The following is a 22,489-nucleotide window of genomic DNA, read 5'->3' as shown; positions in this document are numbered from 1 at the left end:
AGTTAGGGTCCAATTATAATTACTTATATAAATTATATATAATAAATAAAATTTACTCAAATATAGCCGTTGTCCGAGCCCTACCTAAATAAAACATGGCTACGCCACATGAGTGTTATGTTGTGAGCGAGCTGCATACTAGACAAGGTGTGTTACTACCAATCAATTAGTGTTACTAACAATCAATTTCATCGTTAGATCGATTATGTTGATACAACGGTTATATTTATTTCCACCTTTGTATGGTTATGATTCTCCATATTTAATGCTTTCACATTAAATATGGGGAATCATAATCATACAAAGGTGGAAATAAATATAAAGTATTAAATATGAGAAATCATAATCATACAAAGATGGAAATAAAATTACCGTTAAATCAACGTAATCAATCCAATGGTGAAATTGATTGGTAGTAACACTAATTGGTTGTTACAATATCCTATTTTTATTTTAATAGGCTGTATTCTCGTAGTCTTAGAGCTGTTGAAATCTCTCAAAAGAACAGCATTGATACCATATTCCAAATTTATGTAGGTTATGAGGGGATTCTCTTATTTAATGACTGTCATATCGTTCTTTCAATTATGCGCTTGCAATTAACATCAGAATGCATGTAAATGACTAGCCTTTAATATTTCTTGCCAATTATTCATAGGAAATTCAACTGAAAATTCTTTATTTATTCTCTCACATTTTTTTTTGGGTATTAATAAGGGGCAAGCCCCAAAAACAAAACACAAACGAAGGAAAACGAAAGACAAGCTAAAGAAAAGAAATACAAGGAGGACAAAGAACAGCCTGAAACTAAAAAGGACTGGGAGTAGTAGAAATCTCTTGTCCTGGATCCAGCAAATCAGCAGACATGAGATTAGTAAGTTCAGGGTGAGGATATGAGACTATGATGAGCCCAAGACTATCATTCACAGCCTTCTTTGCAACCCAGTCCGCAGGGTTGTTGCTACCTCTAGAGATGTGAGACAAAGTAACAGTCCAATCTTTGTTCAAAAGAGCTCGAATCTTAGCCACCAAAAAAAGCCTTCGAGTAACATTACCAGATGAGGTGAGTAAGCTTATAGTTTGAAAAGAGGCTGATTCCAGTGCAATGTTTTTCCAACCTTTATTCCAAGAAAACCCAAGGCCATGATATTTTGTCGATTTATTCTCTCACCTTTAGTCGATGACATTTTGTCATTGCACTTGGTAATTGTCAAGGGTGCAGACAGTGTTCACGATTCAATGGATGCATTTGAAGCTGCAAAGTTATTGGCTCAGACAAGTGGTTCCACAATGGCAGTGTCACGAGCCACTGACATTGTCACTTATGGAAATCAAGTTGGTGGTGCTCACAATGATATAAAAAGTTTCATCGTCTTAAACATTATGAAATATATATTTTGATGATGACAAATAATTTATAAGAAGTTTCAAATTAAAGATGAAGCTTGAAGATATAAGTGATTAGATTTTCAAAATTTTGTTGCACAATATATTATATCATATAGTATCTCTCTAAGCTCCAATGCATATCATTGTATATCATTGCATTACGTGCATTTAGCTACATGTATTTCATGTTTTAAGATAAAAACTATTTCATATTAAATAAATCAATTTTAATAAAAATAAAACTAATGCTTCTTTACCACCAAATTGAAAAGTAAATAATCAGTACATGTTTCCTATTTTGTGTCACGTCATTTTGGACTTTTGTTAATAAAAAAAGAGTACAAGATTTTTAATAAAAAAAAATAGACTTCAATTTGTTGATATGTCTTCTTCGTCATATGTACGTTCTTAAATATCAATTTGAAAAAAAGTATCTTTACAATATATAGTGTCATGTTTACAGTACCGATTCATTATGCACTTAACAAAAGACTCATGAAGCAAAGGCCTGAAAGCATTCAGCCGGCGGTCTATCACATCACGATCCTCAGCAGGCTCTACAAGAGTCTCCCTCGTCTCAGCGACATGAGCAGCACTGCCAATGTGACTCAGGCTCTCATCCTAAACACTAGGTGGTGGCGGCGGCGGTGGCGGTGGTGCATGGCCTACAGCAGGACCAGCCCTCATCTCCTCCAACATGACTCTCATCATCGTCATGTTCGCCATCCTGTTCGCCTCGAGGACATCCTCAGTGGTCCTCCGGTTCGCTTCACGAACCTCCTCTGCGGCTATCCGGTTCGCCTCGCGAACTGCATCCATCATTGCCGCGTTGGCCAATCTAGTGGCCTCCTGGTCGGCTAACCTAGCCTCCTGCATCTCAGCCAATGCAGTCAGGATAGGATCGGATTGATCCTCAGAAGTCTCCCGTGTTCTCCCGGACCTTACCATGACTCTGCACAAGTTACACAAATTATGAGTTGATCAAGCCCACGCAATGTGATTACACGTGCATTATCATAATAAAATTCGACGGAGTAAACACACAAGACAGACCAACCAAACATCCTAGCTATTGCAATACATACAGGCTTTTCCCTCGAACCAGGCTCTGATACCATAAATGTAACACCCCGTATATATCCGGTAATGTTATCATACTATCGTATTAAGCAGCGCTTAATTAAAAATGTGGAATATCTTTTTCTTTTCAATTATGATGTCATTATCATTACCAACTTGCTTATTAATCAATTAATAAAACATCGCCTGTATATAATTGCAATAAAACAGCTATCTGAAATACCTCATAACATATATAATAAAAGTGTGGCGCTAGTCACAGAACTACAACAACGTAGACCGGACCATTTAACAGTTTATACAACTCCAAATCAAAAGCACTAACATAAAGTGTCATGGACAATCCCCATGCTCACTCAAATAAGGCAACATGCCCAACATCAGTCTCAATAACAACATAAACATAAATAGTGGAAAACATAAACAGCATCCATATCAAGTCATGGCAGCAAACAACAATAATATCATCAACTAAGCTCTGGCCTCCTGCCGCCAGAGGCATCAGTCACCAAACTACCGGAACCTGAAATAAGCATTCGCCAAACGTGGGGTGAGATTTCTAAACAAGAAATCTTAATAAGGCAAGGGGTCCTCAAGGATCTTCCACCCGAAGCTCACTTACATGTACAATATAAGTTTAAAAGCAGTTTATCATCATCAGTTCTAAAATAGTGCAATACAGCAGATAATCATGTCATGTGTGTCAATTCTATTCTACTGGCCAGAGAAATGCAGGATTTACATACGCTAAATACCCACACTAGTGCAAGACGCTACTTGCATCCACCCCGGATCACCGTCTTGTATGGCGCTACATACTCAGGTTTACCGTCAAGATGGAACAACACATGCATATTAAAAGTCATTACACATAAAGCTCAACAGCATTTCAAATATTCAAAGCATGTAACACAGCATGCATACAACCATACCCCCATGGGATATTGTGGAACCACAACATGGCTAAACCGAGGACACGAAAGCATACCTTGCAAGCTAACTCCCAAAGCCAAGAGTCCACAGCTCAAAGTCCAAACACAGCAGATTCACAATCTGTTATGGACCAATACTATATTAATAATAATGCAACACAAGCATATAACTTAAAGACAACGCCTTTCCTTACGTTTTACGTCTTAAGGCTCCATACCAAGCCATAAGCCCTTAATCACAACGATTCTGACTTAGTTCATTAATTACAGAAGTTCAACTTCCTCAATCTAGGGTCCACAAACCCCCAATAGCCTACTGTACACACAACACAACTACTGTTCTACGAAATCCTAGAATATCTGGATATTCCTCGGGACCATATCCAAATATTCAATATCCGGATATCTCACTGGACATATCCAGATATGCAATATCCGGATATCCAGAATCCCATATCCGGATATCTAATATCCGGATACTCAAAACCTATATCCGGATATCACATATCCGGATATTCCTCGGGCACATATCCAGATATTTCACGACAGAATGCAGAAAATGCATTTCGTGAAGATATCCTTCCAAGGTTCCATTTTTAACACTTAATTACGTTAAAGCATGCATCTTTATACTGATTAAGGTCCACACCCCAGTTGGTTACTTGATTAACCCATTATACATGCAAAGATCACACCTTTAACCCATTAAAACACAAGCTCAAGGTACAACTCACCAAAGCTCAAAACAGAGGATCAATGGCTCATGGAGCTCACCACACTGCCTCTACAGGTTCTGGAAATAAGGTGTACGAAAATGCAACACAAAGGTTGGTCTTTTCTTCACAAAGAAGCTTCTTGAAGCTTCACAAGCCAAGAACAAGACTCCAACCACCCAAACAACCCAAAACAGCAGCTCCACCCACCAAGGTCAGCACCCTCAACTCAGAAAAATGCCACCAACACACTCCCAAAGACCACTCTCACTCACCACAAGTGTTTAGGAGAAGAATAAGTGAAGGAAATGGCCTCAAAGCTCAAGAAATGGTGAAGGCAAGTGAAGGAGACACCAAGTCAGCAAGGAGATCCACACTCAGCAGCCACTCACGCACAAAAACTGAGGTCCTAGGGTTATGTGCCAATCATAAGGCTATTTATAGCGGTTTAACCATTAATCACCCAGTATTAACTTTAATTGTTACGCTTAGCATTTTAATCCCAAATTCTGGATTCTTAACCTACTCAATTTTACAAGAATTATCATATTTTTCTTATAATTTTCTGAGCACCTTTCCGGTACGCGCTTTTCCAAGCCAGTACCGGTTTCTAGCACCAGTTCTCATTATTTGGACTTGAAACTCGTTTTACAAGTCCTACATATCATTCTAGTAATTATCATGCACTTACATTAATTTTCCGGGATACTTTTTCGGTACGCATTTATACCGACTAGCAGAACCGGTATTTGCACTTTTCTTTCGAAAAACGACTTTCAGCATTAATTCTCACTTATTATAATTATTAAAGCCTCATAATAATTATTAGGGTCAATTATGAAATCATTTCCTAATTTCTCATAATTTATTAATTAAATTCCTTAATTAACGGTGCGGGTTCTTACACATTGCTCCTTTGACACTGCATTGATCCTTTCTTGACTCCTCTCAGCTAGTTGTCTTGAAAGTTGGCCAATTTGAGTCTCCAAGTTTCTGATGGATGCATCTTGATTCTTGTGGTAGGCTCTTGTCTCATTCATGAAGGCGCCAATATTCTGAATGTTATCATTTGTGGTCTTAGAAAGCTGTAGCATTGCCTTCTCCAACTCAGACGGTTCCTTATGTGGAAGAGGAAGAGGTTGTAGATAATTGTTGGATTTGTAGTCCAAACCTCCCCATTGAATTCTCCTTTGGAAGTTGCCTCCTTGAGCATTGTTCTGATTCCTCTAAAATTTTTGGAAATTCTGTGATGGCCTTGGATCATACCAAACTCCATTGACCTGGAACGGCTCAGCTCCCATGAGTGTTGGGCACTCATTAGTCGCATGCTCCCCTTTGCAGTACTCACAGTTAATTGAATTAACTTGAGATGGAGAGACTTGCATTTTGTCTAACTTGGCATTCATATTGGCTAACTGTTGAGAGATTACCTTTTGCTCATCTAATGACGCATCATTTTTCCCCAGTTGTAGAATTCCTTTCTTTGGTTGAACTGGTTGTAGAATTCATTTTTTTTCTTTTCTTTCAATTTTTGTCCCCTTCTCACAGATTGAAATCCCTAATATATATATATATATATATATATATATATTTATTATTATTCAGATTCAAGTGATATACTGCTATGCATTGGAACATACTCTAAAAGCATACTCTATGTTCATTCTTTGATATACTCCTGTGGATTGCTCCTTACGGTCAATTTTTTTTTGGAGATGCTTGTTATTATCATGTGAATTTTGACATTAGAGTTTGTGGATAGTGAAAATATGCTTAGAGCCATTGATCTTGAAATTTACTGTCATATGCTTCTGCTATGGGTATATCACTTGGCTGCATTTTTTTGAGCAAACTATTTGATCATGAGCTAAATTTTGTTTAGGGATATCAAATACTGCTTCCTGCTGATCTCTTGTGATATTTCTGTGTTTATTTTTTTTCTTTGCTAATAGCCATTTTCCTTTCTATTTGCTCACTGATCCATGTTTCAGTGAATAATGACACTTAAACCAGATAAAATTAGAAATACGGCCAGCAAGACATCAAGAAAATGATCCAGTTGAAGTGGAGGAATCTAGACTCCTCCTTCTCAGCTGACCATTTCATGGTCACCCAGGTTCTTAATTTATTTATTTATTTATTTTTCAAATTATTGTTTTTATATATTTATGTTCTGCTGTGAGGACCCAGCTTGATTTTAAGTTTAGGGTGATTATAGTATTTGCTGTTACCAACAATTTGCTGATTATTTGCTGATTGGTCCATAAAAATGATAAAAAATCACTCTGTTTTGAATGCTTCATTAACTGAGTGGTAAGTTGGAAATAATGTATAACCTGATGTGTTTAACATTATCACTGCTTTAAGTATAATCAGATTTGATTAAATTAATTCTTAGTCGATTAAGGATCTAATTTAGTTGATAAGTACTTATATAAGCTTAAAATCAAATTACATGCCATAAAATTTTTGTGATCCCTGAATTGCTGATTCACTGATAAACCACTGGATTAACAACCCATGTGAGGTATTTGAACCTAAACACTCTATTCCTTTGTGAGTGGCCATTGTGTATCGGTGTTTTGAATACTGCACTCTGTTTGGATGACTAATATGCTATTTCTATGTGATTAGGGCATTGTTTCTGAATATGTAGTCTAGAGCCAAAAGCCTCACCCTTCAATTATATCCCTTGGTCCCTATATTTGAGCCTGAAACCTTCCTTTTCTGATCATGTACCCTGATATTATGAGCCAAATTCCTTGTCCAACCTATATAGCTATCTTAGTATTTAGTTAATTCTCATTAGTTTAGAAATACAGTAAGCTAAATGAGGCAAAGGGAAATTGGTTGTGTAAAAAAAAAAAAAAAGAGAACGGAAAGAAAAAGAAAAGAGGATCGGAAGTAAAAAAAATTCGAAGAAAAAGGGGAACAAGTGATGTTATAAAAGGAGTTCTCTGTCTTTAAAAAAAAATAGATCTCTGAGCTTGCTGAAGTAAAAAGGGAGAAGTAGGCAAAAGTAAAAATTGTGAAGGTGAGCAAAATAAAAAAAAAGGGAGGAGGAAGTCAGTAGTTTCCCTTTGTCTTGTTTAGGCAAAAATAAAAATAATAATAATGAGGATTAGTTAGACACTAAGGGTTAGCTTAATTAGCCAAGTGACCAGAAAAACAAAGATCCTAGCCCTGCCTCATTACAAGCTTTAAAGACCCTTTGATGGAGGTAGCATATTGGACTTCAAGTTTCTAATTAGTGGTGTAGGTTGGAAGCATTCATGCATGATGATAATGAGTGAACTTCCTTATTAAAAAAAAATTATGTGATTAATTGAATATGTCTGGAAAGGAATTAAGTGGAATGTCAATGAAATCAGTTTAATTTAAGGGTTGCAACTGTTTGAATGAGCATGAATTTTTGATTGAATGCTTCTATAATTATTGATTGACTGGAGTTGGATGATTAATTTGATGTAGGAATTGGTTAATATTAAGCCTGGTCAATGCTTTAAGAAGTGTGATGTGTTTTGCATAGATGGTTGATAAATTTAACTGAGTTATTAAAATTAACTATGTGTTGCTATGTGACTCTGTGAATTTTAAGCTAGCAAACTATTTTTGAATGTATGTTTTCTTGATTGCTTGAGGGCAAGCAATTACCTAAGTTTGGGGTATTTTGTTAGCACCAATATATATATATATATATATATATATATATATATATTGTATTACTTTATGTTATTTTATATTTTTTTGGGCTATTAATAAGTGATGTTGCAGCTAAATGGGGCCCAAAAGAGTTTAAGTTAAGGCCCAAGTAAAAAAGAGAAGATAAAAAATAGAAAAGAAGTATTTGGCTTGTTTTCTTACAATGTTTTATTTTAATTTTTACTTTCAGCTGAGAAGAAAATAAATGCGGAGGCACGTGGGTCAAATAGAGGTCAATTAATAACCATTGGATGAAAGAACATGGACGGCTGTTGATGAAAAGAATTTTTTAGTTTTTTTAGTTAATTTGTGTGGGTTTGTAAACATAGAATAGATATTAGATTTTTAGATCCAGAGATTTAGGCTCTGTTTGATTATAGATTTTAAAAACAGTTTTTTAGTTTTCAGAACAAAAAAACTAAGGGTGTGTTTGAAAGTGTTTTAGTTTTTTTGTTTTCAAAAACTGTTTTAAATATGAATTTTAAAAACTGATTTGAGAGTAAAAAAACAAAAAAACTTGTTTTAGTGTAGTTAAATTAAAGTTATAAAGAAGTTGTAATTATTTACAAAAATGCCATTAATGAAATTTTAGAATTACAAAAATGCCATCTAATATTTACGAAACTGCCATTAATGAATGCTGATAATTACGATTTTGCCACCGCCTAAAAAGAAAATCGCAAACAGCGCTGGAGAACATCCTCAAGTTGTTTTGGTTTTCTGGTTTTAAAAACAAAAAAAGAGTATTGTTTTGGGAAGCATTTTGCAAAACAATTATTCCCAAACAGATTTTTTTATTTTTTTGTTTTACAAACTTAAAAACTGTTTTTAAGAACAAGAATCAAACAGATCCTAAAAATCTCGTTTGGTAAGGCCTGTTTTGTAAACAATGTTTTGAAAACTATAACTGTTTTTTTTTTTTTTTTAGAATCAAATTTAGAGAACAGGTCTGAGTTGTTTTTGTTTTTTTGTTTTGGTTTTTAACTTTAAAAAAAAATACATAAAAAAAAACAACTGTTTCCATAACTATTCTACAAAACAATTTTAAGAACAAAAAAACCAGAACACAATTAAACAGGCCCTTAGTTTTTGAAGATTTAGAGTTTCCAGAGTTTTATTCACGTTTTTCAATCTTTTGTAGTTTTTCCTTGAATCTAAATATTGTGTGAAAGGCTGAATGCATCACTCTTCAAGATTCATAATCTCAAGCATCGACAATGCTGAGGGAGAGAGGATCGAGGGTGCATGCAAGTGAAGATTCAAAAATCCTAACTCTAGTTTAGGATTGGTATTTTTTTGAACGATTACTTTGATTTTGTGTTTTTAATGCATGTTTTCTTTTCTTTAATCTTTGATTTTTTGTATCTAAATATGGGTTTTTAGTTTCTCTTCTGTTCTGGGTTTATCAAAATGATTGGATGAATTTCTTTTGATGTTCATTGTTACTGTTCTTTATTTTATCCGTTTGATTCTTTCAATTTTTTTACTCAAGCCATGGGAATGGAACTTGGGTATTTAAACAAAAAATTGAAATTTTTTGGAAACTTTTTGATTAGGAATAATCAAAAATTAAAAAAAGATTCTTGGGAAAAGTTTTTCTTGATTTATTGTTGATTCTGAAAAGTTTCAAAAACTTGCTGTAGCAAATTTGAAATAAACATGTTGTAGCACTGTACGAATTTGCAGTAATGCAAATATTGTTGTCATTCATGATTTGAGATATACCCAGAAGATTTTAACATTGATAAATCAATTCTTTACTTTTTAGATCAGTTTTAATGATTGATAAAAACTATACAAAAATTTCTTGTTACAAAAACCAATTAAGTTCCAATTCAAGAATTTTTAATTCAGAAAAATAAAAAAATATACTTCAATCCGTTATCTGAGAACGATAACTCTTTCTTTTGAAAAATTACTAACCAACAATATCCTACCCAGATATTAAATTGGAAAAACTTAAATTCTAAAAGAAGGGTATTTTTGTATTTTTAAATCATATTTCAAGGATGGGCACTTGCCCCCTTCTCATATACCTAGATTCGACTCTGTCAAATGTTACATCTATTCTAGGTATTTGCATGCACCTAATTTCTTGTTTAGTAACATGGAATCAAATCTAATACAATCTAATGCAATTTATTTTTCCTCTCTTGATTGTGAAATATAAACAATGTAAAATTAAATTATTTATTCAAAATGTAAATTTTTATAACATATACATAGAAAAAAAAAATACTTTGCAACATCGCTAACGGCAGGTCTAGAATTGTTTTAGGTGGAAAAAATATATACACAATTAATAAAAATTCTCATTAATTAATGGCTTCAAATTTCATTTTTATTATTTACAATATTTTCTTAAGAAGTATAGAATAACTATAGATAACGTTTTAATTGAGTTATATAGAAACCTGGAAAATTAAATTTCATTTTGATATAATATTCAACTCATTTCTAAATAATTTGATGCCTATATAACACAATTGGTTAATCATACATGGATGATTTTAATATTTATTACTCTAGAGAAATATTGCCGAATACAAGAACCTGACTAAGAATGTTAAACTTTAATTAAAAAAAATTATATTGACCGAGTAATATAGCAACAAGAAAAGCAGAGAGATGTCAAAGTATAAAATATAATATGACCTTTTATCCGAAAAAAAAATACTATGATTTAAATATTTTTTTTTTGTCAACTATCAAAAGAGCAAATGCTGTTAAAAAAAATGGGTACTAGGACCTCGAACAAGAAATGGAAACTTTTTCTTCTTATTTATTTCTTTTTTATGTAATCAGTCTAAAATTAACTTGATGTTTGTCTCTGAATTTATTATGGACTCAAAAAAAAAAATTATATATAACTTATCAATGAAAATGATCAACTGAATCAACTCTTATTGACTTCTATTTTTCTTTTTTACTTTTGGTCGCACAAATTTATTTATTTCTACTTACATTCTAAAGAATCACTCTTGCATTTTATTGTAAATTAAATTCTTGAGGACTATAGTAACTGTATCATGACAGAAAAATGATGACTTTGTTTATATTATTTGTAAAGGATTTATTTGTTATAAATTCATTATGTTACAAAAAAGAGTAACATTTCAACTTTATATTGCGTAAAAAATTCATTTCTATATAAATCTTAAAAAAATTTCTTTATAAATATACCATAAAATATTATTCAATACACAATTATCGGATAAAAAATGAAGTATTTGTGAAATATATTTATCATGATATATTATGCATGTTATGCCAACTGTCCCCTCTTACGATCAAAGTGATTGAAGAATGTTAGAAAAAAAAAGAAGTATGGTTGATATTATTTTATGGGATGTGATATTATTACTATAAAATAATGTTATTATCAATGTTATTATCACATTTTAATCGTTAATTTTCGCCAATCAATCGTTATCATTTATTGTGAATTAATAATTAATAAATTTGATTTATGAAAATAATAACCGTTGATTGATGAAAATAAGATATGACCTTATTTTATTTCTTCGACGGTTACAAAATAAAATGGAACGGTATCAAATTTGCTTGGTTGATAATTTGATTTGTTGTGTTTGAGGGTACCACATGGCACAGAAAGCAAGGCCCCAATATATGGCGCATGAAACGTGTTTTATTTTTCGGCCGACAATAATCACAGATCAAAGTGACCAATGAAACCAACGTCATGGGACACACCACTTGGCACTTTGCCCTTTTCTCCAATAACACCACGTTTGAACTGCATTTTAAAATGGTTGCAAACTTGTTGCAATTTAATATGGAGATACTACTTATTTTTCTTACTATTTGTTATTACTAAATTTTAACCGCTGATTTTCGTCAATCTAACAGTTGTAATTTATGGAATCATACTTATTAATTAATTATTAATATTCAATAAATTATAACCGTTAGATTGACAGAAATCAACGGTTAAGATTTGGTAGTAACAAGTAGTAAAAAAAATAAGTAGTAACTATAACATTTCCCATTTAATATAGTCAATTCCCTTAGAATATACGATTGTAACAGGTAAACAGTACAGCCTATAATCTGATAGTGCTCCTAAGGAGTTATAATTAATTTAAGAAAAAAATAATGTTGGAAATACTATTGTTTAACTTTAAGTGTATATGATTGGAATTATTGGAATTTAGGTAAATAATTAATAAGGAAGGAAAGAACAATAAACAGAAGAATATCATATATTGATGTGATTCAAAAAATTAAATATTAATCCATATTACTCAAAAATAAGGAAATAAATAATAAAATTTAAGAAAAATTAATCTAAAAAAATTCTCTAGAATATTTTAATATTACCTGATACATTATGAACGTTTTGATTTTTTTAGCATAATTAAATCCCGCAATCAAAGCATTTCATAATTACATCCTAATTTATAGCTCAATCTCACATATATTATTATTATTATTTTTCCAAAAAAAAAGTGTATGGTTGTTTGTCGCTTGCATATTGGAGACTTTCGTTAATAAATAGCAGGTTAAATGAAGTCAAATTAATTGTTTTAACAATTTAGTAAAAATTCGTGGTTAAACTCTTGCATTAAGCATGAACTATGTATGATTTGGTCCTATTCATGAAATGTCATTCGCAAAAAGTTGTTGACACACAATATTTCCTAGCAAACAAATACCAGAACAAAAAAAGTGCTAGTTAACATGAAAGCATTTTTATCTAATGCTTTATGAACTTGTTGATTTTAAATCCGAGTCTAGATTGAATGTGGAAGTTGTGAAACATGCATCATGTTTCGTGTAATATCACCCTTTTCATTTCATTTATTGTAATGTAAATGCTGCAAATAAGCATCGTTTTTTTTTTAACAAAAAGTCACGAAACAGAGTTTCACATTTCTTTGCATCGCTTTAGCTAGCCTCACTTTATTTGGGCTTCTCGAAATTTGTTGTTTATATCTTACAATTTACCATTGGAGAAAATTGAAATTTTATTTGAGTACCATCCTATCACGCCACACCATTTTACAGACATAGCACGGTATGAATGGGTGGGATTATTCGTTATGCCAACTATCTCTTTCCCTTAATTGCTTCATTCTAATTCAAATTAATATCAATAATATTATATTAACAACGAGTTTCAAAATCCATGCCACATTGGATCGGTATACCTATAAAAAAAATAGAAAGAAAGAAAAGAAAATATATGCCAATAGCCATAAATAGTAAATAAAACTTAGATCGATTATTCATCTGCCTAAAGAGTAATATATTTGATTTTTGTGAGTCGTAAATTTTTTACAAAGAGTAAAGAGACTCATGCCCAAAATAGAATTAATCGAGCCCATTAGAATGTTTAGAATTGATTATTATAATTTTGCTTAGTCCAATATAGTGTAGTTATGTAGACAGTGAGATATGGGGTATTATTTTAATTATTAGTGATATGTGATTAGAGGAATCATGGTTGTGGTTGATATCTCTTGCTCTTTGTCTATTTAAACTCTTATTCTATGGAATGAAATTATTAGAGAAAAAGAAATATTTTGTGCACTTATTTATCTGCTTGAAATAGAATTTTTTAATTTGAATTCAAATTCTTTAAAATAGCTGTACGTAACATAGAATTTCAAATATTGATTGATGTAAAAAAAATAAAAATATAAGAAAATAACGCTTATCAGGAAATATTTCATCATCCTATAAAATTAATAAATATTTCAATATTTACTATCATAGTCATGAGTGATTCCCTAATTAATCCTAATTGCGTTATTTATACTATCTTTGAGAATAAAATCTCTATATGTACACGCTGAATACAATTTCCGTACAACGAAATACCTATTCCCTTTCAAAAAAAAGGAAAAAAATAAATATTTGTGGCAATGATAATAAAAATATGAATAATATAAATAGGTTATTTTTTTTTATCATCTATGATAAAAAAATATATCCAACACTTAATACTATATATTTTGACTAACAAAAAAAAAAAAAATTTCGTACACACCCCGTTACGTTAACGGCGACATCATCATCAACCACCACAGAGATTCAGCAGATAATCAGCGTTCAAATATCTCTACTAACATAATACTCCTGTAAATACAATAGACCACGCCGAATTTTAGGTACCAATGGCATTATGAGAAGGAGAAATTAAATGAATTAAATGAAAATGGTATTTTCTCTTATTGAAAAAGGAAATATACTGAATTGAGTAACGAGTACATCCCATGTACAGTAAGATAATTTCCCATAATGTTCGCGCCTCATAATGTTCCCTACGCGTTGTTGGCATTTACCAGTTTCTCTCTCTCTCTAACTTCTCTTATATAGTCCCATTCTTCGAAGCAGCAACAGTAACATTATTGTCATTAGATTTTCCCAACTTTTCATCATACACTAAACAAAGCTCCATTCCATTCTCCGCCGGAAATATCGCCGCCGCTACGGTGAAGAGGAAGAGAAAAAAAGAAATGACGCTGCTTACTCTCTGGGAGCAATAGTTTAATGCAAAGAAAAAGAAATCCGAAGAAGAAGATAAAGACAGCGAGATAGGAGTGGTCGCGCCTTCGCGTCGCCGGCCACCGCGGACCCGGCGAGTGTCGCCCGTCGCGGTGGAGAAACAGCTCCCGAGCGGAGACATCTACATCGGAAGCTCGTTGGGGAACGAGCCTCATGGCGCCGGAAAATACCTATGGTCGGACGGTTGCATGTACGAGGGAGAGTGGAAAAAGGGAAAGGCTTCCGGCAATGGAAGGTTCTCGTGGCCGTCGGGGGCAACCTACGAGGGCGAGGTCGTTGACTGTCGGATGGACGGTTACGGAACACTCATTAGCGTCGACGGGAACACGTACCGTGGGTTGTGGGTTTCCGACAGGAAACACGGGTTCGGCAAGAAATGTTACGTTAATGGTGACGTGTATGAAGGGTCATGGAGTTGCAACTTGCAGGAGGGTGAGGGGAGGTATATGTGGAAGAACGGGAACGAGTATGTTGGGGAGTGGAAGGGTGGTGCGATATCGGGGAAGGGGGTGCTGACGTGGCAGAACGGCAACCGTTACGAAGGGTATTGGGAGAACGGGGTTCCGAATGGGGAAGGTGTTTTCACTTGGCGTGATGGGAGTCCCTGTTCTGAGGTTGATGGGGATGTTAAGAAACCTGGTCATACTGTATCCAAGGGACAGAAGAATTACGACTGTTCTGAGGTTGATGGGGATGTTAAGAAACCTGGTCATAATGTATCCAAGGGACAGAAGAATTACGATTTGATGCTTAATCTTCAACTGGGTATCAGGTATCTTATCTACATTGCTAGTTTTGAACTTTTATATTCAGCTTGGCTTAGCAATAGCAGTATGCTTGTGGTTTTCTATGTTTTTTTATTTTTATTTTTAGGAACTTTTTGTTTTGTTTTTCTTTTAGATACTCTGTTGGGAAGCATGCTTCGATGCTGCAAGACTATGATTTTGATCCAAAGGAGAAGTTTTGGACGAGGTTCCCTGCGTTCAGGTGGAAAGACTACTGTCCTGTGGTGTTCAGGTGTGAATATTTTCTATATCAATCTTCTTGAGTTGATTGATGTTTCTTGTTGTTGTTTTTGTTGTTTTTAACCTTTTTTGATTTCTAAGCAAGGCAAAAGCTTGGCTGTGGATACTAATTATGTCTTTTGGTGGGTACTTGTTTGTTTGTTTGGTATTTAGACATTTAAGGGAATTATCTGCCATAGATCCCGAGGATTACATGCTTTCTATTTGCGGCAGTGACACACTTAGAGAGATGTCTTCCCCTGGCAAAAGCGGGAGCTTTTTTTACCTCACTCAGGACGACCGGTTTATTATCAAGACCTTGAAGAAGTCTGAAGTCAAGGTTAGTTTCTAGTCTCTGAAGATGCATTAAATTTGATGAGAAAACTATAAACCTATATTAAGGAAGGTAAAATCTCACTTTCGGATTTTGATCACCATGCTTTTTCCCCTGGGTATTCAATAATTAGTTGGTGGCCATGTCAGGTGCTCATCAGGATGCTTCGAAGTTACTATCAACATGTTTCTCAGTACAAGAACTCCATGGTAACAAAATTCCTGGGCTTACATTGTGTCAAACCTATTGGAGGTCAGAAGGTATGATTTTTCAAATTTAAAATTTGCTATAAACTGATACTACACGAATGCTTGTCACAATGTGATGAACGCTATGATATGAATAAACAGACTCGGTTTGTTGTAATGGACAATGTATTCTGTTCGGAGTATCGGATTCATAAGCGGTTTGACCTCAAAGGTTCTTCTCATAAGCGCACAACAGATAAACCGCAGGAGGAGATTGATGAGACTACCACTCTTAAAGACCTTGATCTTAGTTTTGTCTTTCGCTTGGAAAAGTCTTGGTTTCAAGAGCTTAAATGGTAAAGAATGTGCTGCCAAGTTGCATCTTGCTTTTACTTTCAACATGTTTTGTGATGTTCTTAGAGTTGGTCTTTTGTAATGACTTATGCTCAGGCAAATTGATAGATACTGTGAATTCCTGGAAGCCAAGGGGATAATGGATTACAGTTTTCTGATTGGCCTTCATTTTCGTGATGATTACTCACTTGATGAAATAAAAAGTTCACCAAATGAGTTGTGTTCAGGTATATGTCTTCTTACTTCCTAGTTCCATACTTCCATGTTTCCTTTTCTCATGTAAACTTAATGGATCCAAAAGAGATTAAAAATATGTGGGAATATGGATTTGGCAGGCAAGAGAGACATGCAAAACGATGAGATGCAGGATATGAAGCGGAAACCCATAGGCCGGTATGCCTTTCTCTCTTTATCCCTGTATATAGTTGTCTTTGTTGTTTCAACGTGTAGAATTAATTGCTATGAAGTAACAAAAATGAACTGTTAAGATTGTCCTCCTCCATATTCATTTATATTCCTAAAAAGACAATGTTTGCAGATTTAGAAATCTTGACAAAGTTCTATTAATATCAGCTCAAGCTATTATGTGAATTCTAACCCAGCATTCATTGTAGAAATCAAGTTAATTAAGGGAATTTGGATTCGACTTAACATAGACCATTCTTAGTTGCCGCATTTTATGACTAGATGATTTATAGGGAATTTAGCATTTTTGTTTCTATTGCTTGCACCCATTGGTAGCGACTGCTTTCATTTTTTTGTATGTGCCCTGTGCTTGAGCTTTAGTCCGTCTGGACCTAGGCATATAACAAACAGAAGCAAAATGCTACGGTCTTAAACTATCAATATCACACATGCACATGCCAATAGCTAAGAGGATCTGGACCACAAGTCATGTGTAGAAACCAAGCAATGGCAGATGAATCAACATTATATTTTCCATTCTCCTGTCGATGTGATTTAGGGGTGGGTGATTTAGTTATCTTCTTTAATGAATATGATCCTGTTGGTTGAGATGTACCACAAATAACTGAAGTTTTCATGGAAAAATTTGAGGCAGTTTTGTTGACAGCAAATGCTGGTGGGGTCATTTGATATTTCTGAAAAGTGGAAAAACCTTCTTTGCAAAGCTATTTGTTAATTGACAGTGATATTGATGGAGCAGTAATTGTTACTAGGACTTGAAGATTTGTGCCAGTAACATAAAAATAGAAAATGTTTGATTTAAAAATAGATAAGTTTATGTTTTTCTTACTTTCTAAACTATAGTTACAGGATTTACTCTTTAAAGATATAATCTAGCCAAGAGAGAAAATTAATAATTACAGAATTACTTTAGCAAGATTTAGGTATAAATTTTACTTTTCTTGTTTCTCTTGGGCCTTCTTCCTAATAGGTTAGTTTACATCCTAATTTTGTAAATATTTGATTTAAATTCTAATTTTATCCATAAATGTGGTGATTCTTGATATTTCTAGGAAACCTCGGCTGGGAACAAACATGCCTGCCAATAGCTGAGAGAGTATGTAAAGCTGGATTGGATCAGCACACAGGTACTGGAAGTAGCAATTCTACCCCTTCAGAGAGTAATGGTGAGATCTCGGATGTAATCCTCTACTTTGGTATCATTGACATTCTCCAAGATTATGATATTAGCAAAAAGCTAGAGCATGCATACAAGTCACTGCAAGTCGATTCAACCTCGATCTCAGCCGTTGATCCCAAGCTATACTCCAAAAGGTTTAGGGATTTCATTCACAGAATCTTTGTAGAGGACAAATGAAATGCTCGGAGAAAGACGGTTGGAATTAAATTGGAACAAACTATCATCATCAGGATACATCAGTTACTGCTGCAAACATGGGTGATTTAAAGTTTAATCTGAGATATTGGTGTTAAAATTAAATCCAAGATTGGAAAGGAGACCTTACTTGTTGTGATGGCTAAATTTTTCTCATAGCCATTGCAAATGGACATGGAACGGATGCTTTTTTGTTTTTATTGTGGGGAGAGATTGTCACAATAGTTGTACATGTAATGCATCATAGGGCATGTGATGAGATATTCTTTTTTTTATTCACTTTTGTTATGATTGTGGAAAGATTGATTATGGGTAGTGGAGAGAAGGGTATAGGGAATAGAAAAATGCAAAATGCATATGGAGGGATACAAATTTGACAGGGGTGGGGGTGAATAATTGTACAGAACAGTCAAAGATGGATAATGGAATTGAATGAACATAAATTTTTTGGATGGTTTGCCCTGTTGAGCAAGAAAGAAAAGTTCCCACAGAGGACCCCCACCTGTCTCGGTCTCTCTCTTTGGTGTGCATTCAAATTGGTATTTTTACTTTTGCAGTGAGTAAAGCATAAAAAGAAGAGAAGAGATATTCCTACTACTAAAATTTTTTACTTTCAATTCACTACTTAGTTAATCATCATTGGTATATCGTTCCATCATGAACGAACTATCAGGGTAAAAAAGGCCAAGAATCAAACAACGCCACAAAACAAGAAATTTGAGCACGTAATGTGAATCGGTTTGGTATCTGATAGTGATTGCTATACATGCATGTTGTGCTGTGGTATTTTAATAATGAAGATAGAATAGCGTGCCGGATATGAGAAGCGCCACAACTCTTGAATTTTCAAACACCTATAAAAATGAAAAACAAAAAAGACAAACATATTGTTAATTGTTACTAATAATTAGAGTTTCACTGTCCCAGTCGATTGAATTGAGACGGTTTTAAAGAAAAATGTTTACTGATACAATTAGTTTTTTTTTTTATAGTTTCATCCGATGGTTAGGTTTAAAATGTATATCAGTTTGATTGAATTAATTTTGTATTATTTTTTATAATTTGTTTATAAGAAATCAATTTCATAAAAATTCATCAAATAATTTAATTCTTAAAAGTAAAGTTGTTGAATCGCAATACGTATCGTGTATCGTTTGACAGATTTTTTGTATCAAAAAATTGTTAAATCGTATCGAATCGTAAGAAACAAAAATATAATAAAAAATAAATTAAATATTTATAATATAATTAATATCATATAATTTCAAATTCCAAAAAGGATCCAATAAGCAAAATACATAAATAATTAAAGTACAAACCGGTTATTCTTCTATTCATCAACCATTAAGACTAATATATTACTATTATCACTATCAGCGTCTATAAGTGACATAAGTAATCCATCATTCCCTTCCAAAAAGGATCCTTTTATTTTTTTTAATTTAAATAGCAAATCAAATCTTTATTTATTTATTTTATATTAAAAATTATAAATTTTGATTTAATTTTTGTATCGTATGACACACGTATCGTATCGTAATATACAATATCGTATTGTTCGATACGAACTCCTTTCTAATACACCCATCATATCGTATAAGTATGTCCAAATCAAAGAGGGAAATCAATTTAACTTGAAATATAATAGGAAAGTTCTTAAATAAGTATGGATAATATTTTGGATCGAGGCTCGAATATGAGCCCAGCAATCATCGCACACTCCAAGCTTAGATTTGCATTTGATTTTTGATATTTCCTTATTATTGCGATGATCTCGGATTATTTCTGTATCTCATACTTATCTGGCAACAACATACCCTGTAGTGTACACGGCTCTAAAAATAATACTATCTCACCCAATTAGTGTAGTTCGGTTGGCAATGCATACTGAATAGAATGAGGAGAGAATCAGAATTCGATTTCCACCAAATACATTTTTGGGGAGGGGTGAGCAGTGACAAAAAGATTAGTTCCATAACCAGCTCAAAGAATTGAAGCTTGTGATTTACCAAAAAAAAAACAACTCATCTAAAAAATGTAATTAGGATGGATATGTCAAAATAAATAAATAAATAACAATATTATCTTCTTCTTTTTTGATACAATAATAATATTATCTCAAATTAAGCATTGTGTTATATAAGAGGTAACTCATACTCATGAGGTACACAACTTTCATTTTAGTATCGTAATCCCTCATATGCCTTACCTATCCCGAATACTTAAATCATAATTCATACGGTAGGAGACAATCACTTATCATTTATCATTACTACAAAATAAATCCAATACATAACCAATTTCAAGTTACTTATTTATCATTTTATGAGTCCAAAAAGGAATTGGTCTGACTATACACAGTTCAACTTGATTCAAGTTGATAACTGGATGAGTTCTTGTGGCTGGATCAGCTGCACTGCCACGCCGAATGGAATCAATAGGATGACGATCCTGATGCAGTTGAAGTGTGCGTTATTTGGGCTAGTTGGGGTGGGTACATGCAAGACACTTTAACACTTAAGTGAATATTTGAGTGATGAGTTTATGTAATATTTAAGAAAATGATGATACATAAGTTTTGAGTCTTTCTTTTTATAGTAGCGGTACGACCTACTTGTCTCATTATGTTGCTTTAGTATGGTGGCATGCGTTCTAATTGATAGATTATGATGATTTTGTTAGCTTGTCTCGTATGTGGAATGTCTTTTGGTGAGTTATGATGTCCAAACTTGGTTAGAATCTTGTGTTTTTCCTTTAACTATTTACTATTAAGGGGGGCTTACGAGTCATGTGCTAGTGCAAGATGAGTAGTGCACTTTGGGATTGCATGTATACATTGTATGTATATTTTCTTAGATTAATTCTTCATTATTGGGCCTCTGGACCATTTATTGGAATGGATCTTTCATTCCGTTTAGTATGGGTCCAAATCATCATTAAACTGTGACAAGCTACCATTTCTCAAGCACAATATTCATAAGCATATTATCACAATTAGATCGGAACATGATAGCAATGGAAAATAAAATAAAAAATTGAAATAATGGAGCTGCTACCAAAATATATTTGGGAAAACAATGGAAAACCACTTTTGTAAAGAGAAAAAAGGTCTTTGAAAACGAAAGTAGATTCGGGAGCCGATTACGAATAAGGAAAGTAATAGCATCGTACACCCTTTGTTTAAAAAATCACTTTTAAATTAATTGTGTAAATTATTAATAATTTTTTTAAAATATTTGTTTCACCCAAAGAATTAAATAGAATTTTTTATTTACAAAAAAGTCTAAAGTATAAAAAAATATTTTGGGCTTGACGGGAGAGTTCTTGCTTCGACATATCCCTTTGTACAATAGGGAACTCAAAGCTACATCATTTTGTAAAAAATATTTGTGTATTGAGTGATTTTAATTTTGAAAATAATTTTAAGGAAATTCATTTGATTGAATTTGAATGTTCCGAATCATCAAGTTGTCGTAGCTAAAGTATCCCGAAATGATAATCACGGGATTAACAAGTATCCAAAGAATTAAATAAAAAAAAATTGTTGTGAATAGTAATTATGTAGTCATTTATTAGTAATTATGTAGTCATTTATTTGTATTTATTTAGTCTGTTACTTGTATATTGAGCCAAGCCCATTAGGTCAAAATTAGGTCAAAAAGTCTCTATAAATAGAGACCCCTATGTACATATTCAAATACAAATCAATAATATTTCATAACCCTTTTTCAAGTTGGTATCAGAGCTCTCGATCTTGAGGGCTCTGCTTCCGCGCCTATTGTCTTTTTTTTACAAAACCCTAATTTCTTTGCCTCTTGCCGCCATCAACTGCCACCGGAAAAAATTTTCCGGGGACCTTTTGGACCAAGGGGACCACTGTTGACCTTCTTTTTTTTCGTTCTATCATTCTACGCAACGTTCCTCCGCCACAAACGACCCAAACACCTCCGACCGCCTTCAACCAGTTCTGTCTTCACCGTTTAGAACCCTTTCCGGTGACTTTTCAACCGCAACCACCCACAGACAGGTGCGCGCTCAACGGAAGACCACACCGGAAAAATTTCATCCGGAAAAGCCTTGCCACGCGCTCTCACGGGCCGCCTCTTTGTCCGAGAGTGAAGCCCACGCGCAGCTGCTTTCTCCGGCGCGTGGAGGCGCGTCCGGCGGTGTTTCTAGACCAGACATAGCTTATGCTATTAGTGTTGTCAGTCAGTTTATGCACGATCCAAAGGAGAAACATATGCAGGCAGTAGAGAGAATTGTTCAGTATCTGAAAGGTACTCCTGGTAAAGGGTTGTTATCCCGACGTGATGGCAATCTATCTTTAGAAGTCTACACAGATGCTGATTATGCTAGATCCGTGACTGACCGTCGTTCTACCACTGGTTATTGCATATTTCTTTGTGGTAACTTGGTGACATGGAGAAGTAAGAAACAAGATGTGGTCGCCAGATCAAGTGC

General features: G+C 33.7%; 1 protein-coding gene across 1 annotated transcript; it reads left to right on the top strand.

Moving 5' to 3' along the window:
- Positions 1-1,239: 1,239 nt before the first annotated feature.
- On the top strand, positions 1,240-18,010 carry LOC133303429 (phosphatidylinositol 4-phosphate 5-kinase 1-like). Its single transcript, XM_061503339.1, has 8 exons — positions 1,240-1,335; positions 14,329-15,119; positions 15,248-15,364; positions 15,526-15,691; positions 15,835-15,945; positions 16,036-16,229; positions 16,324-16,454; positions 17,706-18,010. Exons 1-8 carry the CDS (start codon positions 1,240-1,242, stop codon positions 18,008-18,010), a joined length of 1,911 nt encoding a protein of 636 aa, XP_061359323.1.
- The last annotated feature ends 4,479 nt before the right edge of the window (positions 18,011-22,489 follow it).

The sequence above is a fragment of the Gastrolobium bilobum genome, unplaced genomic scaffold, assembly GCF_033153095.1.
Source record: "Gastrolobium bilobum isolate Gb01-03AN ecotype WA unplaced genomic scaffold, APGP_CSIRO_Gbil_v1 utg230700, whole genome shotgun sequence".
NCBI classification, from domain to species: domain Eukaryota; kingdom Viridiplantae; phylum Streptophyta; class Magnoliopsida; order Fabales; family Fabaceae; genus Gastrolobium; species Gastrolobium bilobum.
The sequence above is the reverse complement of the archived record's forward strand: the minus strand, read 5'-3'. Positions and strand labels throughout refer to the sequence as shown.

What these genes read in the sequence shown, in the direction of transcription:
- LOC133303429 (XM_061503339.1), top strand. Translation starts at nt 1,240, where the DNA reads ATGGATGCATTTGAAGCTGCAAAGTTATTGGCTCAGACAAGTGGTTCC. An exon ending in AATCTTCAACTGGGTATCAG is followed by an intron (nt 15,120 to 15,247) that starts GTATCTTATCTA and finishes TTTTTCTTTTAG; the next exon opens with ATACTCTGTTGGGAAGCATG. An exon ending in TGAAGAAGTCTGAAGTCAAG is followed by an intron (nt 15,692 to 15,834) that starts GTTAGTTTCTAG and finishes TGGCCATGTCAG; the next exon opens with GTGCTCATCAGGATGCTTCG.